The following is a 15,148-nucleotide window of genomic DNA, read 5'->3' as shown; positions in this document are numbered from 1 at the left end:
TTCAAGACATGCCAAGGCTTCCTCAGAGCCTTTAAGAGTCATGCGGCATCAAACACGGTTTCCAAGATGCTCTCTCCGGCTCTGATGATCTTTAAGAAAGATTTCTAGACTTCATAGATGTCTTGGTTTCAATGCTTTCCCCGGGAGTGTGAGAATGAAAGATAGGGGTGTCACAGTGGGCAGGAAATGAGCTGGCACTGAAGAGGTCATGCTTGGCACTGTGCTTGTGTTTGAGTTGAAATGAAGCCCTTTCCTCCGGGTCCAACAACAACTATAACGCTAAGAGCAAAGCAGCCGGGTTCAATCAGGCTGCCGCAAGCCGTCTTCTACCCTTTGCCAACTCTTTAATATTGCGTTATATGAAAAAGGCCAAGATTTTCTCTATAAATGGGCTGTTATATTAAAGACTGTGCAGGATTCGCTATGGAAATTCCCTGTGTGCAATAAGTTTGCCATCAGCGCTAGGATTCATTTTGGCGATAGGCACTTGGTTTGGACTCACCTTGGCAGGATTTGCCAGCCTGGCAGTGTGTCATGTGGTTGAGAACATTCTTCATGGTCCTGCAGTGGGGCAGCGAGCAAGCTCTCACCTCGCCGTTGGCCTGCTCGCGCCGCTGGCACTTGTGGGCGTGGAGCAGCAGAACCAGCTGCTGCTGGATCAGCTTGCGCTTCTCCGGGTCAGCCGTGGGGCCTGCGGACACACCCTGACCTGCTACAACTCCGACCGGCACCTGCTGCTGCTGCTGCTGGGGCTACGGGGTGAGAGAAGGAACGTTGGTTTTACAGAATAACAGTCTTGTAGTTAAGGCCAATTCGGGGGATGGAGAACTAAAGTGCGATGGGACACTATGAGAAAACTCACCATGTTTGGCACGCTGGTGACTGCTGCTCCTTTGAGGTCAGTTGGGAAAGGTGGCAAACTGTTGGGCAGGGCGCCTTTATTCTGTAGCTGAGCATTTACTCCAGCAGTACCCATTTGTTGCCCTCCGCCCTGATACTGACCGAACTGACTATTGCCACCTGCCATGCCCATCTGGAAAACAAGAGAGACAGGACATTAATGAAAAGCGGAAAGCAAATACAGAAAGATATTCAGCCACCAAATTTTTTTTTTTCATTTAAAATCTAGATGTATGGTGGTCATTTCAGTCCAGTGTCTGTTGAATTTCAACAAAATTAAACCTATGGAGTGACAAAGTCATGCAACAGTAATGTGAAAGACTGACAGCATGACAAGACACATGAAAGCTGTGATAAAAATCCAGGTTTTACACGAGAAAAATAAATTTGGAACATTTCCTAAAAACATGTACAAATATTACCGTTGTATTTCCCAAAAGTGAATATGATCTTGTTTTCTTTGCAGTAAATGAAGTACATATTTGAAAAACAGAGCATCTGTTTTAGTGTTGTGGCCTTTTTCTCCAATTCCATTTTTTTTCCCAAATAAATGCAAATAGAAACAATATTTTTATTTGAAATTTGGGAGAAATATTATTTTACCTAAACAAATACCTAGAAATAGGTATTTTTCCCCGCGGTTGAATATAAATGATAAGAAAATCATACTTGACAGACAAAATATATTTAAAAATATATAACTTTTTGATATTATGTGACGAGTGAAATTATAAACTCTATAATAATATTTTCCTTTAGCATTCGGAGAAGCTATTTATTGGGTGATTTTTGTATCCATTTAAAACCATTGCTATAACATAAGGAAGTTTGTACAGTTTTAGAAACTGTTTATTATTAAATGTTGCCAACTGTAGAAAGATATACAAAATGCGCAAGATAAATAAAAAATCTAAAGTATTTCTCCTTTTACACTATAAATTCTGTAAATAATTAAATTATCTTTCTGTCTGCCTGTCCATCTTTGCTCTTTGAAGATTTGCCTTGAGCCAGTAACAAGCCTGTAAAGTAAATTTGAGAAACTTTTCAATGAATCTTATCATGACGCGTCATTAACACGTAGCTTTGATGTCTCATGCATATATCACTGCCAAAGATTCCGCTGTGCCAAGTGCTGCAAAAACTCAGTTATATCTCCATCCTCTACATGCAGCACAGATCTAAAATTATATATCCAAGTAATTCCCTGCAAATGTCAACCTCACCATGGAAAAATGAAGTTCACCAAATTTTCACTACAGTGATAGCTTAGATGTTCATATCTGGTTTAAATACCCATATTGCATTTTTAAAGCATGATTTTCCATTGAAGTAAAGGCTATTTTCAGAACTGTCACATCCATAACGACCCATATTCCTAATAATGGTGCACATGAAATTTTAAAATATAGTAACTATTTTATGTTGCATGAAGTGCCAAGACACGAGATCCAATCCAGGAAAACAGTCATCTCGCCTCTTTATCTGCATCATATATATGTTCTCGAATGAATGGTTTGTTCTGGTCTTTTCCCTCCCGCCAAGATTCCCTCTGTCAGACAGACACACCCCTCCCATCCTCGCTGAACTCCAGCAGCGTGCCAGCCGTTCACTCTCCTCTGTTGACATCGCTCCAGCAGACAAGATAAAAGAGGCCGGCCGAGAGCCACACACACACCAGCCGCCCCTCCTCCTCCTCCCTCACCCCTTGCTCGCCCTTCTCCTCTGTCCATTCATTCATACACACCAGCACACCTCTCTGTGCTTACTCATCCAAACGCACATTATCTCTCTCTCTCTCCCTGAACTGCCAGGATTCTCCTTCCTCTCAGATCTTTAGTGGTCCCTGGGATTTCCTCACAGATATTTTCAGTGAGGGAAATAATTATTTGATCCCCTGCTGATTTTGTAAGTGTGCCTGCTTACAAAGAAATTAAGGGTCTATCATTTTTATGGTAGGTTTATATTAACTGATTGAGACAGAATATACAAAAAGAACAGTGGAAAAAATGTTATATAAGGTTATAAATTGATTTGCATTGCAAGAATTCTGGCTCCACGGATTATGTGCCTATATGGACCACTGTTTAAGAAAGTACTCATAAATCAGCTTGTTATATATATATATATATATATATATATAAAGATGCCTGCCAACAGAATCTGTATCTTTCATTTCAATCACTCCGCCACCATGGTCCAGACCAAATAGGTTTCAAAGGATGTCAGGGACAAGATTGTAGTCCTGCACAAACCTTGAATAGGCTACAGACAGAAGCATGGTGAGAACGAGACAACTGTTGGTGGATCAGCCCAGAACTACACGGGTGAAGATTGTTAATGATTTCAAGACAGTTGGGACCACAGTTAGCATGCTAACCATTGGCAACAGGCTATGCCACAATACATTGAAATCCTGAAGCACCCTCCAGGTCCTCCTGCACAAGCAGGCCCGCCTGAAGTTTGACAATGTACATCAAAAGGATTCAGAAAAGGCTTTGGCGAAAGTGCTGGCACTGCTGCGAGACCAAAAGTGACTCCTGTGTTTGTAGGGAGAGAAATGTTGACTCTGACCCCAAGAACACCATCCCTACAGAGACGCACAGTGTTGGAAACATTATGCTTTAGGTCTTTTTATCTTTGCTATGTCACAGGATGACTTCACCGCATTGAGGGGCTGAGGGACGGGCCAGTGTACGGTAAAATCTTGGACAAGAACCTCCTCCCCTTAACTAGATCACTGAAGATGGGTCGTGGATGTGCCTATAAAATGACAAAGACCCAAAACATATTGCCAAGACAACCAAAGAGTAGCTTAAGGAGAAGCACATTAAATGCCAGTCTCAAGACTATAGTCCTATAGAAAATCTGTGAAGGAGGCTAAAACTCCAATTTGTTGAGCGACAGCCAAGAAACCTTAAAGATTGACAAGAGGAGTGGACTAAAATGTATCCTGACACATGTGCAAACCTGGTTACCAACTATCAGAAATGTCTGACCTTGCCAACAAGGGTTTCTCTACAAAGTTATGTTTCGCTAGGGGATCAAAAATGTATGTACATTATCAGTGTTTTTACTTTTTTTTTTAAGTAAATCCTTCACTGCATTATAAAGTATATCATACTTTTTAATCGACTACATTTTGTAAATAAATGTTATTTTATAACATTTTAAGCTTTAAGCATTTTACTTAAAAAATCCAGTACTTTTAAAAGTACTTGAAGTGGCCGTAATACACTCGGTTTCTGCCAATCTCATATTAATCTTGAGTTCCTATAGAGTAGTATTGGATACTTCATATCTTCGAAGAGTATTTATTTGATCACATTTATAAAAGATAGATACAGCTGTACGATTATTTCCAAAATCATACGGCACGTGCGGGGGGGGGAGGGGTAGGCTGAGCTCGTTTTTTGACAAGTTGACGGTGTTAAGCATGAGAAGACAGCACGTTTAATATAGTAAAGAAGTCAGAATGCATGACACATCGTTGCAGCACCCCTTTAAGTACTGAACAAAACGTTTCTAAAAAGTCTTTATTAAATACGCAGTATGACATGCAGTATGCTTTACAATGTAGTGCGGTCAATTTATCCCAAGTAAAATATGTCTCATAAATTACAAAAGGTACTTCAGTAAATGTAAAATTACAATCCATCTAGGTTTATGGCACAAAACTATCACCGTATAAAAGTCAAAGAGACACAAAAGCGCTCATGCGCATCCTGGACTCACGATGATGCGCTTAATGCATTCACTTCATGCGTCCTCTTCTTAAAGAGGTAATTTTTTCTAGTTTTACACAAATGTAATATAAATCATAGGGGTCCACATAATGTGTCTGTCAAGTTTCAGCTCCAAAAACACCACTGATCTTCTAATACACCATGCGCTAACTGCCCACTTTTGCATGCGAGGAGAAACGCGCTGTTTTAGTTTGTGTTTCTTCTAGTGCAAGTAAGCTGCTGGTCTCCGCCCCCTTTCCAGCAGAAGACGCACCCAGGGATTTGAGTCTGTGCTTCCAGCGACAAAACAAAGTATGGTCAAATAAAGAGAACGAGAAACACGGTCTCGTCTTTGAACACCAAACACATTGTTTTCGATAAGCACACCCGTTTCCCCCGGGGCCATTCGCGAAACCCCTCCGGTCCCTATTGAACCGGTCACGAACGCATTCGGGAGAGAGAACCGCGTCGCGTGTTTACAAACCATACACACAGTTTTCTGAAGTAAAGATACTCAAGACCAACGCATCGAAAAAAAAACTCTAATTAACATTACACAGGACAATCCCGTCGCATGTTTAGAAGCCAAATAGTGAACAGGCAAACATGTCACAGTGACATTATATCTACTTTTAAGTACCGGAGGTCCCTGGGGTTTTATATAAAGAGTAGGTAGCATGAGATCATGAAAATGACATTTCATGCAGTCTGTTATGTTGCAGTGTTTGAAAGTAAGCAGTCTATCAAGTTGTAAGACCAAAGGTGAATAAATAACAAAGTTATTTCCTGTAAAAATGGGAGTCGACTCTGAATTACACAAACGAGACGTGGACTAGTACACCCGCGTATCTACGTCACTAAACATAGTCCTCGCCTACGTTTTGCTGAGACTGACGCGAAACACTGTCGCTCGTTCGTGATGCGTGTGTATCATGTCTAGAGCCTGTGTTCTACGATGTGCAACTAAGTCTGTCTTATTTCATCTACCAAAGGAAGAACGTCTGAGGAAAAAAAGGTTACAATTCATTTTTCAAGCGATACCATAGGAGTATAACCCCAGGGTTGTACTGTGCTCGCGTCATTTCACCAAAGATTGGTTTAATAATCTTGGCACGTTCACTGCAGGGTATGTGAAACGACAATCCTTGAAAGAGGGGGAATACAAACTCTATTTGGACCTGTTAGCTCCACCGAATCACAACCTGTAAGTGTGACTTTTCATTTTTGTGTTAACTTCAAGAAATATTTTTGTACCTTATGTCTGTGTTTAGCTAATGCATATAACGCTAACATTAGCATGTAGCGTTATTTCTGGGGTGTTACAGTTTGTTTATCTGGCTATTAACTTTGCATTTTGACACAATTCCCGCACGTGCACCTATATAGATATATTTGGGTTTCATATATATCATTTCTCATAACGTCGACTTTCTGAAATGCTCTGTGTACCATGACAACGCGCAGTTAAGACGAAATAATAGTTTTACTAATGTATTAACAGTATTTTAAGAAAAAAAAATGTTTTATTTCATTGATGAGCAAAAGCACAACATGCATGTTGTCACACTGGGAGTTTTAATGACAAGAGTTGTCACTTGCCACTGACAAACATCCTGCTCCAGTCGTGGTGGAGTTTGTTGTGGATTAGCGTCTTCTGATGCTTCCTCGTCAGACTCGGGCTCAAATTGGTACTGTAAAATCGCCCCCATCTCTAGCTACACATATAATATACGTGACATCCAACCACATGTAAACCGTAATCCTGCAATGATGGTAGTGGGGTTCCATTTGCGACAAATGATGAAGGAGTTTGGTCAAATGGTGTAGTCTGTTGTTATTGGTCAATCACACAACACTTTCATTGTGTATCGGATTGGTCCATCCCTACCCATAGGTGATAAAGTTAAGATTATCAGCATTGAAAAAAATAAAATTAGATAGATATAAAGCATATTGGAAGTTACGTGCTTCACCCTCAGCTCAAAGAGAATATACATGTGTGCCCTCTTGTGTGCTGAAGGCTGGTTAAGCCATAAAGAGGCAGACAAAGAAAGCCAGCTGTATCGCTAAGAGCCACTCCAGTCTTTTCTGTGGTGAGAGCGTTCATACATCTGCATGACACTGAGAGGCTTGAATTGCTTCCTGGTGGTATTCTGTGAAACCACAGACTGAAATAATTCCTTACAGCCTGACACTGTGGCACAGACTCACAATCACCTCTTGGCTTGCAATTGGCAAATGTTTTGGTTTTAGGGTTGGGCGATCAAATTAGTTTCGGACAATAGCTACAGTGAAACATCGCAATGGACGATGACATCACCCTTCTGCGTTTTAAAGTGAGGTGCGACGTGCATCTGGCACTAGCTGCGCAGAGATACATCTTTATACACCGCGAGCTGGGCAGTTAACAATTCAGTCGGGTCACATGTGTCATCTAGAGATAAACCGATTGTGAAACCTGCCCATTCCGATTTTCTATCCAAAAACTATAATTGACAGTATATATAAAACCATTATTTTCTGAAATGTAAAGTAAATTGTCTTTATATTGGGTCTGTATTATAAAATGAAATGGGTTTGTTTATTTTAGCTGCAACTCCAATAAAAAGTTAAAGGTGTCATTCTTTGGCCTTTATTATCGTTTTATACCGTTGTATGAGGTCTACTAATGATGTTCGCATGGTTTTTACATTCAAAAACATCAAGATCAATAATAATAGGCTATTTTCTATCAGGTTTTGAGGCCGGCTCGACAAATGGCTCACATTGAAGACTTTGAAGTAAACGCCCACTGCTATGATTGGAAAGCAGTTTGCTTTGTAAACTTAGTTGGAGCCTTCTGTGAATTTGGTTGGACACGTAATATTAGGTTACACATTATCAGGACATATCAAGCGATCTCTAACAAAGCAACAGTTACGCATAATACAAATATGTTTTATGCACAATTCCTGTCGGATTCAATATTGACGGCACAGCACTGCTTTTTTAATTTTACCCTCTACGACAATCCAACATCGACATGGGCCTTGTTCACAAAGGAATCCGCAGTGAATTGAAGCGAACAAACGCAAAAATCTAAACCAGCATTGCTAGGTGTCGGAAAGCGCGCAGGTTGCCGCGGTTGCAGTGAGACCGATCTTCTGAACGCGGATTTAGTGCAGCTGTACACATCCTAATCTTATGTTAGTTTCATAAACAAAAGTTTCTTGATAGATCACAGCAAACTTTATGAAGACCGTTGATTGAACATCTGATGTATGCAGCACATTTAAGTGGAAACACGTCAGCCGATTCAAAGTCTTTTTAAATTCTACAGGATTTCCGAAGATGTGCGTGTCTTAAAAAGTCTGCTCGGAAACAACACAAAGCCATCTTATCGAAGAAGCGGTCCTGTTAACGGATACCATTAGCATTCATCAAGACTGACTAAACGCATGATTCTCAAAAGTATGCAAGATTCACAAATTCATAAATAAACAAGATTCATAAATAAGGTTTACATATGCAAACAATGAATGCTTAAGGCTAAAATCAACCAAAATATGTCACTGATCCCAAGTAAAAATAGGCTCCTATAAAAGTACTTATCTTATAAGTTATTTAAAAATCAATAAATAAGAGCAGTCTACTGGTTGGGAAGTATCCCTATTGGCAACTAAAAACAACTGCAAATTACTCCCTCCACAACTTTAGGGCCATGTGTCACAGCGCCCCAAACGACTCAAAATAACAAGACACAAACTCAACATGGCAATGGACATCATTTTGGATGGAGAGACAGAGCTTTTCTTTCTATTCTCTTTAAAACAGTTGCATCAGAACGACGAAAGCATATCAAGTGCAATATAAATACAAGCCTGCAGGGGAATGGGGAGGATTTATTGTATATAAAATTCATAGACAGCAACATAAATCTATCATAAATCTACATTTTAAACATAAAACGTGCGCAAAACTATGTAACAAAAAAAAAAATCACACCTGGCTGTGAAACCGAAGCGCTTCTTTTGGACATAATTAGTCCATGACAACAAGCACTGTACCGGGACATCATCAAATTGTCATAGTGCCAAGATGAGATGTGTGTATGTAACGTGGCATTTTAGATCGATAGATTTTTATTTGCCTCCCCAAATGCAATGCTGTGGCTGGCTTTATTGCAAGCCTTTAAACAAAATGGCAGAGTTTAAGAGCGGTCTGGCACGTACGGTTCTCATAACGCAAGTATTTGAGCCTAATAAAAAACACAAGTGCGGGAATGAGTCATGCTATCAAACAATGAGGCAGCAAACTACGGTTTAGTAATGCGAGTCTCCGTCTCACATTGCCTAAGCTACAATCGTACCAGAAATGTACAATAGTAAATAAAACCACCTATCTTACCTTTGTTATGTTGCCAGCCTGCTGAGCGTTGATGCTCATCTGCTGTGCCCCTTGCGAGAGAGTTTCTGCCAGGACGCTGCCTGCTGCTCCCCTTCCCGTTGCCCCTACTGAAGGTGCCACTTGCATAGCAGCACCCTGGTACTGCGTCCCCGCTGCACCGCGACCCCGGCCTACGGACCCAAGAGTTCCATTCATAGCTTGTCCCTGCTGAGCGCCCGCGTTCTGTCCCAGCATGCCGTGAGGCTGGCCGCTGTTCAGCATAGCTTGGTTAAATCCTGTGCCGAGTCCCATGCCAGCTGATCCAGCATTACCCCCCGGTGTCCCTTGTTTCTGTGTTTGAGAGGGATGGGAAGGAGAGCCCTGACCTAGAGTACTCTTTCCCAGCCCGCCTAGCTGAGCTGCCATGCCCCCGGGCTGAGGACTGGCGATTAGGTTGGTGCTGCTTCCCGGCCGTAGGAGCTCCGAGAGCTGCTTATGCTTGGCGGCAGCATCTGGTACCATGGGGCCGTGACCACCTCCTGAACCACCGTTAGACGGCATGGACATAGGTCCCAGGTCGCTTCCATTGGGAATCAGCTCATCTGGAAGATCATCCTCCAGGTCATCCCAGAAATGTGCGCCCAACTCTGAAGACAGAAAAAGACTTGTTATCGTGTTTTGATGGCTGAAAGAGCAAAAATAATGTTGACTGGCAACTGATAGGCTATTGAGATGTTCTATATTCATTGTGTTGTCATATCTCGGGCATTTATTCACCCACATGTCATTTCAAACCTCCTTGACTTACTTTCTCTTTTGCAGAACACAAGAAGATATTTTGAAGAATGTCGGTAACCAAAAAACACTGGACCCAACTGTCTGCCATTGTATGGACTGCAAAACTTAATAACGACCATGTCCCTTTAAATGGCTTAATACTAAGATATCAATATATTCAAGAAAAAAATGAACGAGAATGCTATACCGTTATGTGTAACCAAAAAGTCACACATTACATTAAAGTGATAGTTCACCCTCATGTCATTTCATATCCATTTAAATTACTTTGTTCTGATGAACAAAGAGAAAGATAGTGGTAAGAATGTTCCAATTCTGTGACATCATTGACTTTAAAATTTTATGGGTAGTCAGAGTAGCCCCAGAACTGTTTGTTTACCTAAATTCTTCAAATATATCACTTACAATATTTTTTCCCTACTATGTTTGTGGATGATGTCAACTGAACCGAAAATTTCGAACACTCTTACAAATATCATTCTTTGTGTTTAACAAGAACACACATTTAAACAGGTTTGAAACGTCCTGAGGGTGAGTAAACAAATACCGAATTTTAATGTTTTAATTCAGGTTAGGTGTTAGGGAGTCTTTTCATGCCTTTCATGCCTTTTCCCGACAACATCAAAATATTGTTATAGCGGCTCTGTTGTCTTAATCAGAACAGCAGCTTGAGAAACAGCGAGAGAGAGACTTGTGTCTCTTCATCAGCTGAATCAATATGTCTGCATGAAGCTTGATCTGCAACCGAGTCCGTTTACAGCCTTAATGAATCCAGCTCATCATTTAAAACCTGCTAATGAATGTGGTTCTGGGAGACGCTTGACAGTTTTTATATACGCATAAACAAACTGAAGAGTGCAAGATGTGCTCGAACAGCTGGAGAGGAGCGAGAAATTCTCAATTACCTCCGTGACAGTGAGAGACTAGCGGCAGCTGTTAGCATGTTAAGGAGTGTTAATGTCACCAAAGTGGCGGGGGATTTGGAAAATTAACAGATTTGACAATGATAACCTGAAATACTTCCAATGAGAAAAGAAACTCTCGCCTTTTTGTACCACCTCAGTGTAACAGTGAAACCAATGTAGACCAGTTGATTTCCTTTGAGAGCAACTACCACTTTAAAGGTCCCTTAAGGTAAGGTATATCAAATTGTTTGCTCTCGGCTAAAGAAATCTGTCACAGCAAACAGCGACTCGTAGTAATGCGCTCAAGTTGTGTGTGAACTTGTCAAATGAGGACCTGGATTGTGCATGTCCACGACAGCAGCGGAACATCAGTGACACGAATGACCTACGCAGTTGACTATCACACACAGCCTGCACTGGTGGCGGGCTCACATTCTTCTCATCTTGATGAAATAATGACTAGAATAAATAGAAAATTTGCAGGTCGCACATGCGCAAGTACTTAAAGTGCTTGCACTGTCTCGAAAACTGGTCGCATTTGGCCCCTGTCTGGAGCTCTACCGTTTTTTAAATTCTGTTGTTGTAATTTGAAATCGATCTCGTTTTTCAGCTAGGATTTTGTAGAACTGTGAAACTGGATGATGTCACATGCTAATTAACATATCTTTGACATCATCACGTAGATATGAGTTGCACTTTCAGACTCGTTTCGATTCTGCTCACTGAACATTCTGTCCTTTAATACAGCTTATTGCCCAATAAAGCCGTTCTTATTCACATATTTTCTGTCTCTGTTATCAGTTCTGTTTTATAACCAAGACACAATGAAAGCTATGTTTTTTCCTAGGTTTTACGCCATGTTTGTCATTATGTGATTCTTTTCAACAAAATCTAGTGACAAATTTGCTAATTTATCAACAATGGCCAACAAATTAAGAAACGAATGGGAAACACTGCGTCACTATTGTCGTGGTGGGGAAGATTTTTGTGTGGCAGCATGCCACAGCAAAATGAATATAGCTGGGATCACCAAGCAAACACACTCCTATGCAAGAGAAACAACCTGTCCTGCATCGCTCTGCTCTTAAATGTGTTGTACAATACAGGCATGAAATGGACGTGTCTTTACTTTACCTGAAACCACACAAATAATAATGCAAATGAATAAAACAAGCAAAGACGAGTATATACAAGCACCACTCTAGCTCAAGATAAACAACGACAGTCTGAAAAGCTTTCACCATAGTACCACGAGTCGTAGTGTATCTCTGTTGAAAGCCTTTCCCATTGTACCGCCGGTCCCAACACATCTCTGCTGAAAGTCTTTCCAATATTACCCTTCTTTTTATACTTAAAATTAGCAAACCCTTTACTTTTATGTGATAATCAGCCTTTGCTCTTTCTACAGTCTCTCTAATGTCCAGCTTGCTCTCTCCCCTCCGCCAACAGGAGAGGACATGTTCCCTAATGCTGATATGGTTAGGATAGAATGATGAGGTTGAGGTGGATCGATCAGTTTTTTCTCCCGATTACACAGCCAGGACTATGTGCATGCACACTATTTTTTCAACACACACAACACAGACGTCTAAAAAAAATCACAAAATAGTTTGTTAAGGTGTTGGCTTAACTTTAAAAAGAAATCACTTTTGGTGTAGTAAAATTATCGTAACCCCAACTTTACTTTGGTCTCATTAAACACAGTTTAGGCATATTTGTAGGAAACGTATAACACAAATGCTATTCTCTCTGCAAAATACAACACAGTTACTAAACTTTTACTATAACAGGGTATATGTTGAAGTCACATGACCAAACTGGAAAACAGGTCTTGATACATCCGCTTATCTGAGAAAGTGTTAATAGCATTAAGAACAGGGATGCACATAAGTGATGCGCAGGTGAGCGACCAAAATAAAAAATGCGCTCTATAAATAAGTTTAGAACGCTCAGTTGCGTACTGACATGGTTGAAACCTTTTGATGCACAATCACTCTTTAAGACCGACTAAATGTTAGACTGGATAAGATTACCATTTGAACTGAATGCTGCCTAAACTATATCTCGTTTGTTACCGGTGTTAAACGGGACCTGGGTGTAAATTATGAAAAACTGAGAATCGGATGCTCCGCCATTGTTGTTTCTGCTTTCGTCAAGTACGCGGCATGTGCAGACTCTGTGAATGTCTGGATCTGCACTGCGTTGCAGGTTAGCAAAACACAGCTTCTCTTAAACTTTCTTAAGGAACAAGCCGTTTAAATTTGACACTTGCACGCAGCTTGTGTTTCTCTATGCTATACTGGATCCTAGCTCCGCACCGCAAGTTTCAATGTGCGCTCACAAGAGCACTTCCCAGCAACCTGCCAAAAACCAAAATGATTGTAGTTTTAAGTTTCAAAATTGGTGTTAAAAATAATATTTACTAATGTAAAAAGAAAAAATACATTTTGATTGCATTTTAAGTGTACTTTAAAATAATATGAATATATGTTATCCAACTTTATTATTTTGTCTATTATTCATCAAAAAGTAACTACTTTTTTACCTTTATTTTTAACAGTTTAAAAAAAAATTTTTTTTAAGTGTAAACACAAAAGACTTGAAACTGTTGTGATGAGACAATTTATTTGTTTTCAGCATGCGACGTTTTAACATAAAGCCTATAAAACCATAGTTATTTTTCTAGTGGACTGTTAATACTGTCGCTTTGCGGCATGTTTAACAACGTAAAAAAAAATCTATTCCATTAAAAAAATCCAATCCGAAAAATTAATTTACTCTAACGTGATATACGATATGCAAAACCAACCATAACTATATTAAAATACATATAAAAATTGAAAAATATATAACCAACATACACGCTTCACAATATTTCCAATCGTTGACAATATTCCATATTTCAGAATGCATCTATGTACTACATGCATCCACCTAAAAGTTTGTGCGTAGCTTTTTAAAGTATGAAAATAATTTACTTCATCCAAACCATCTTGGTATTTAAATAATTTCTACATATTGTGCAGTTCTAGCAGCCATGTTTTGGCAACAAGTGAGCAGTGTTTCCCAGGAGAGCATTGTGCAGTCTATCCCAGCCCTGTTTGAGATTCAGCACGGGTAGTACTGAGGTTGCCCGAGTACAAGAGTAAATACAGCCGCACACCGCCAGACAAAGCAGGTGCTTAACATGAGAGAGGCAAGAACAGAGGGCATCCCCTTTTCCTTCTTTTAAAGCATGTCTCGCTCTTTAAAGCCCCCCACCACGGAGCCAGAATCACGAACATGCTCGCTTGCGCATTCAGCTGTTGAGTGCCGAAGCCCATGCTCCTGCCTCCTGAACGCTTGGAGCCGGGCCAAAATGCAAAGTAATGTTTTGATTTGGAAACGCCTTTGAGTCCAGAGTCCCAATGGGAAGTCGGATCGTACTTTCTTTCGTTCTCGCTATAAATAGCTTCTCCGTTCAGCAGCAGACCACAGCTGTCGTTCCCCGCGTCTAGCAGATAGCATGCCATCTGAGCTTGGACAGGTGCACCGTGCCAGGATTTTATTTGGATAGCGAGGGCACTAGAACAGAAAGTTCTAGTAGTTAAAATTAATTTCATATTTGGCATTTATTACGGCTCTCAAGAATATGCAACAGCTGGGATGTAGAAGTACAGTATCAGGCTAAAATGCTAACCTGAAGGTTAACCAAGGCGTACACTTCCCAACAGGTTTTGTTGGCTTTCAAGACGGTTGATTTAATTTGGCATGACTGGCCTATGATTTGCTATTATTACAGAATTAATCCAGGAGGTCTGCGCTCTCAAAACCAAAACAGCAGTAAATCACCCCACACAATAGGGCGGTCTGCCTGACGTGTCAGAATAACTCGAGCGGAACACTTCCAGCCTTGACTTCTGCCCTCGTGTTACTGCCGCAGGCGCTTGGCTTCGGTTACACACGCGTACCCGTTTGAAAGGGTGATGGGTTTTAAATGGCTTTAATTTAAAAGACATAAACACACACACCCTCCTAGTCCTTTTGTCACACAGGAAGAGTCCCTCTTATGCCTAGAATATAGAGCCAGACTAGCGAAGTGATATTTTCTTGGCTAATCTGTGCCTTCAGTAGGGATGCAATGATACAGTTAACCCACAGTTTAATACATACCCTTACCCACGGATTTCGGTTCGGTTCTGATGGCTAGGGACAAGTGTTTTTTTTTCCCCATTATACTACGCTTTTGTGACAGGAACAGTTAGACGTTAAAAAGAAGCAGTAAACAGACAGACACATTTAACACTGCACTACCACTCAGTGGGCAAGACCAAAGATAATAGATATTAACAAGATGCTCCACTGCAATTACAATAAATGGGGAGAAATGCAACGCTTAATGTATTAAATATGTGATTTAAGATTAATTTAAACTTAAGTTAGGGTGCAGTTCACGTCAGGTTTAATTGTTCAATCGGA

At 40.5% G+C, this 15,148-nt stretch overlaps 1 protein-coding gene across 3 annotated transcripts in view; it reads right to left on the bottom strand.

Annotated features, from left to right (window-relative positions):
- The window catches only part of crebbpa (CREB binding protein a), a 38,518-nt gene that overhangs the window by 16,091 nt on the left and 7,279 nt on the right, over positions 1-15,148 (bottom strand). For all 3 annotated transcript variants that reach the window (XM_056759732.1, XM_056759731.1, XM_056759730.1), the window contains 3 exons: positions 9,009-9,634; positions 863-1,033; positions 503-752 (listed from right to left, as the gene is read on the bottom strand). In XM_056759732.1, the coding sequence (XP_056615710.1) occupies positions 503-752; positions 863-1,033; positions 9,009-9,634 (1,047 nt within the window). The remainder of the gene's footprint in view (positions 1-502; positions 753-862; positions 1,034-9,008; positions 9,635-15,148) is intronic.

This window comes from Triplophysa dalaica, chromosome 10, assembly GCF_015846415.1.
Source record: "Triplophysa dalaica isolate WHDGS20190420 chromosome 10, ASM1584641v1, whole genome shotgun sequence".
Taxonomy (NCBI): Eukaryota; Metazoa; Chordata; class Actinopteri; order Cypriniformes; family Nemacheilidae; genus Triplophysa; species Triplophysa dalaica.
The sequence above is the reverse complement of the archived record's forward strand: the minus strand, read 5'-3'. Positions and strand labels throughout refer to the sequence as shown.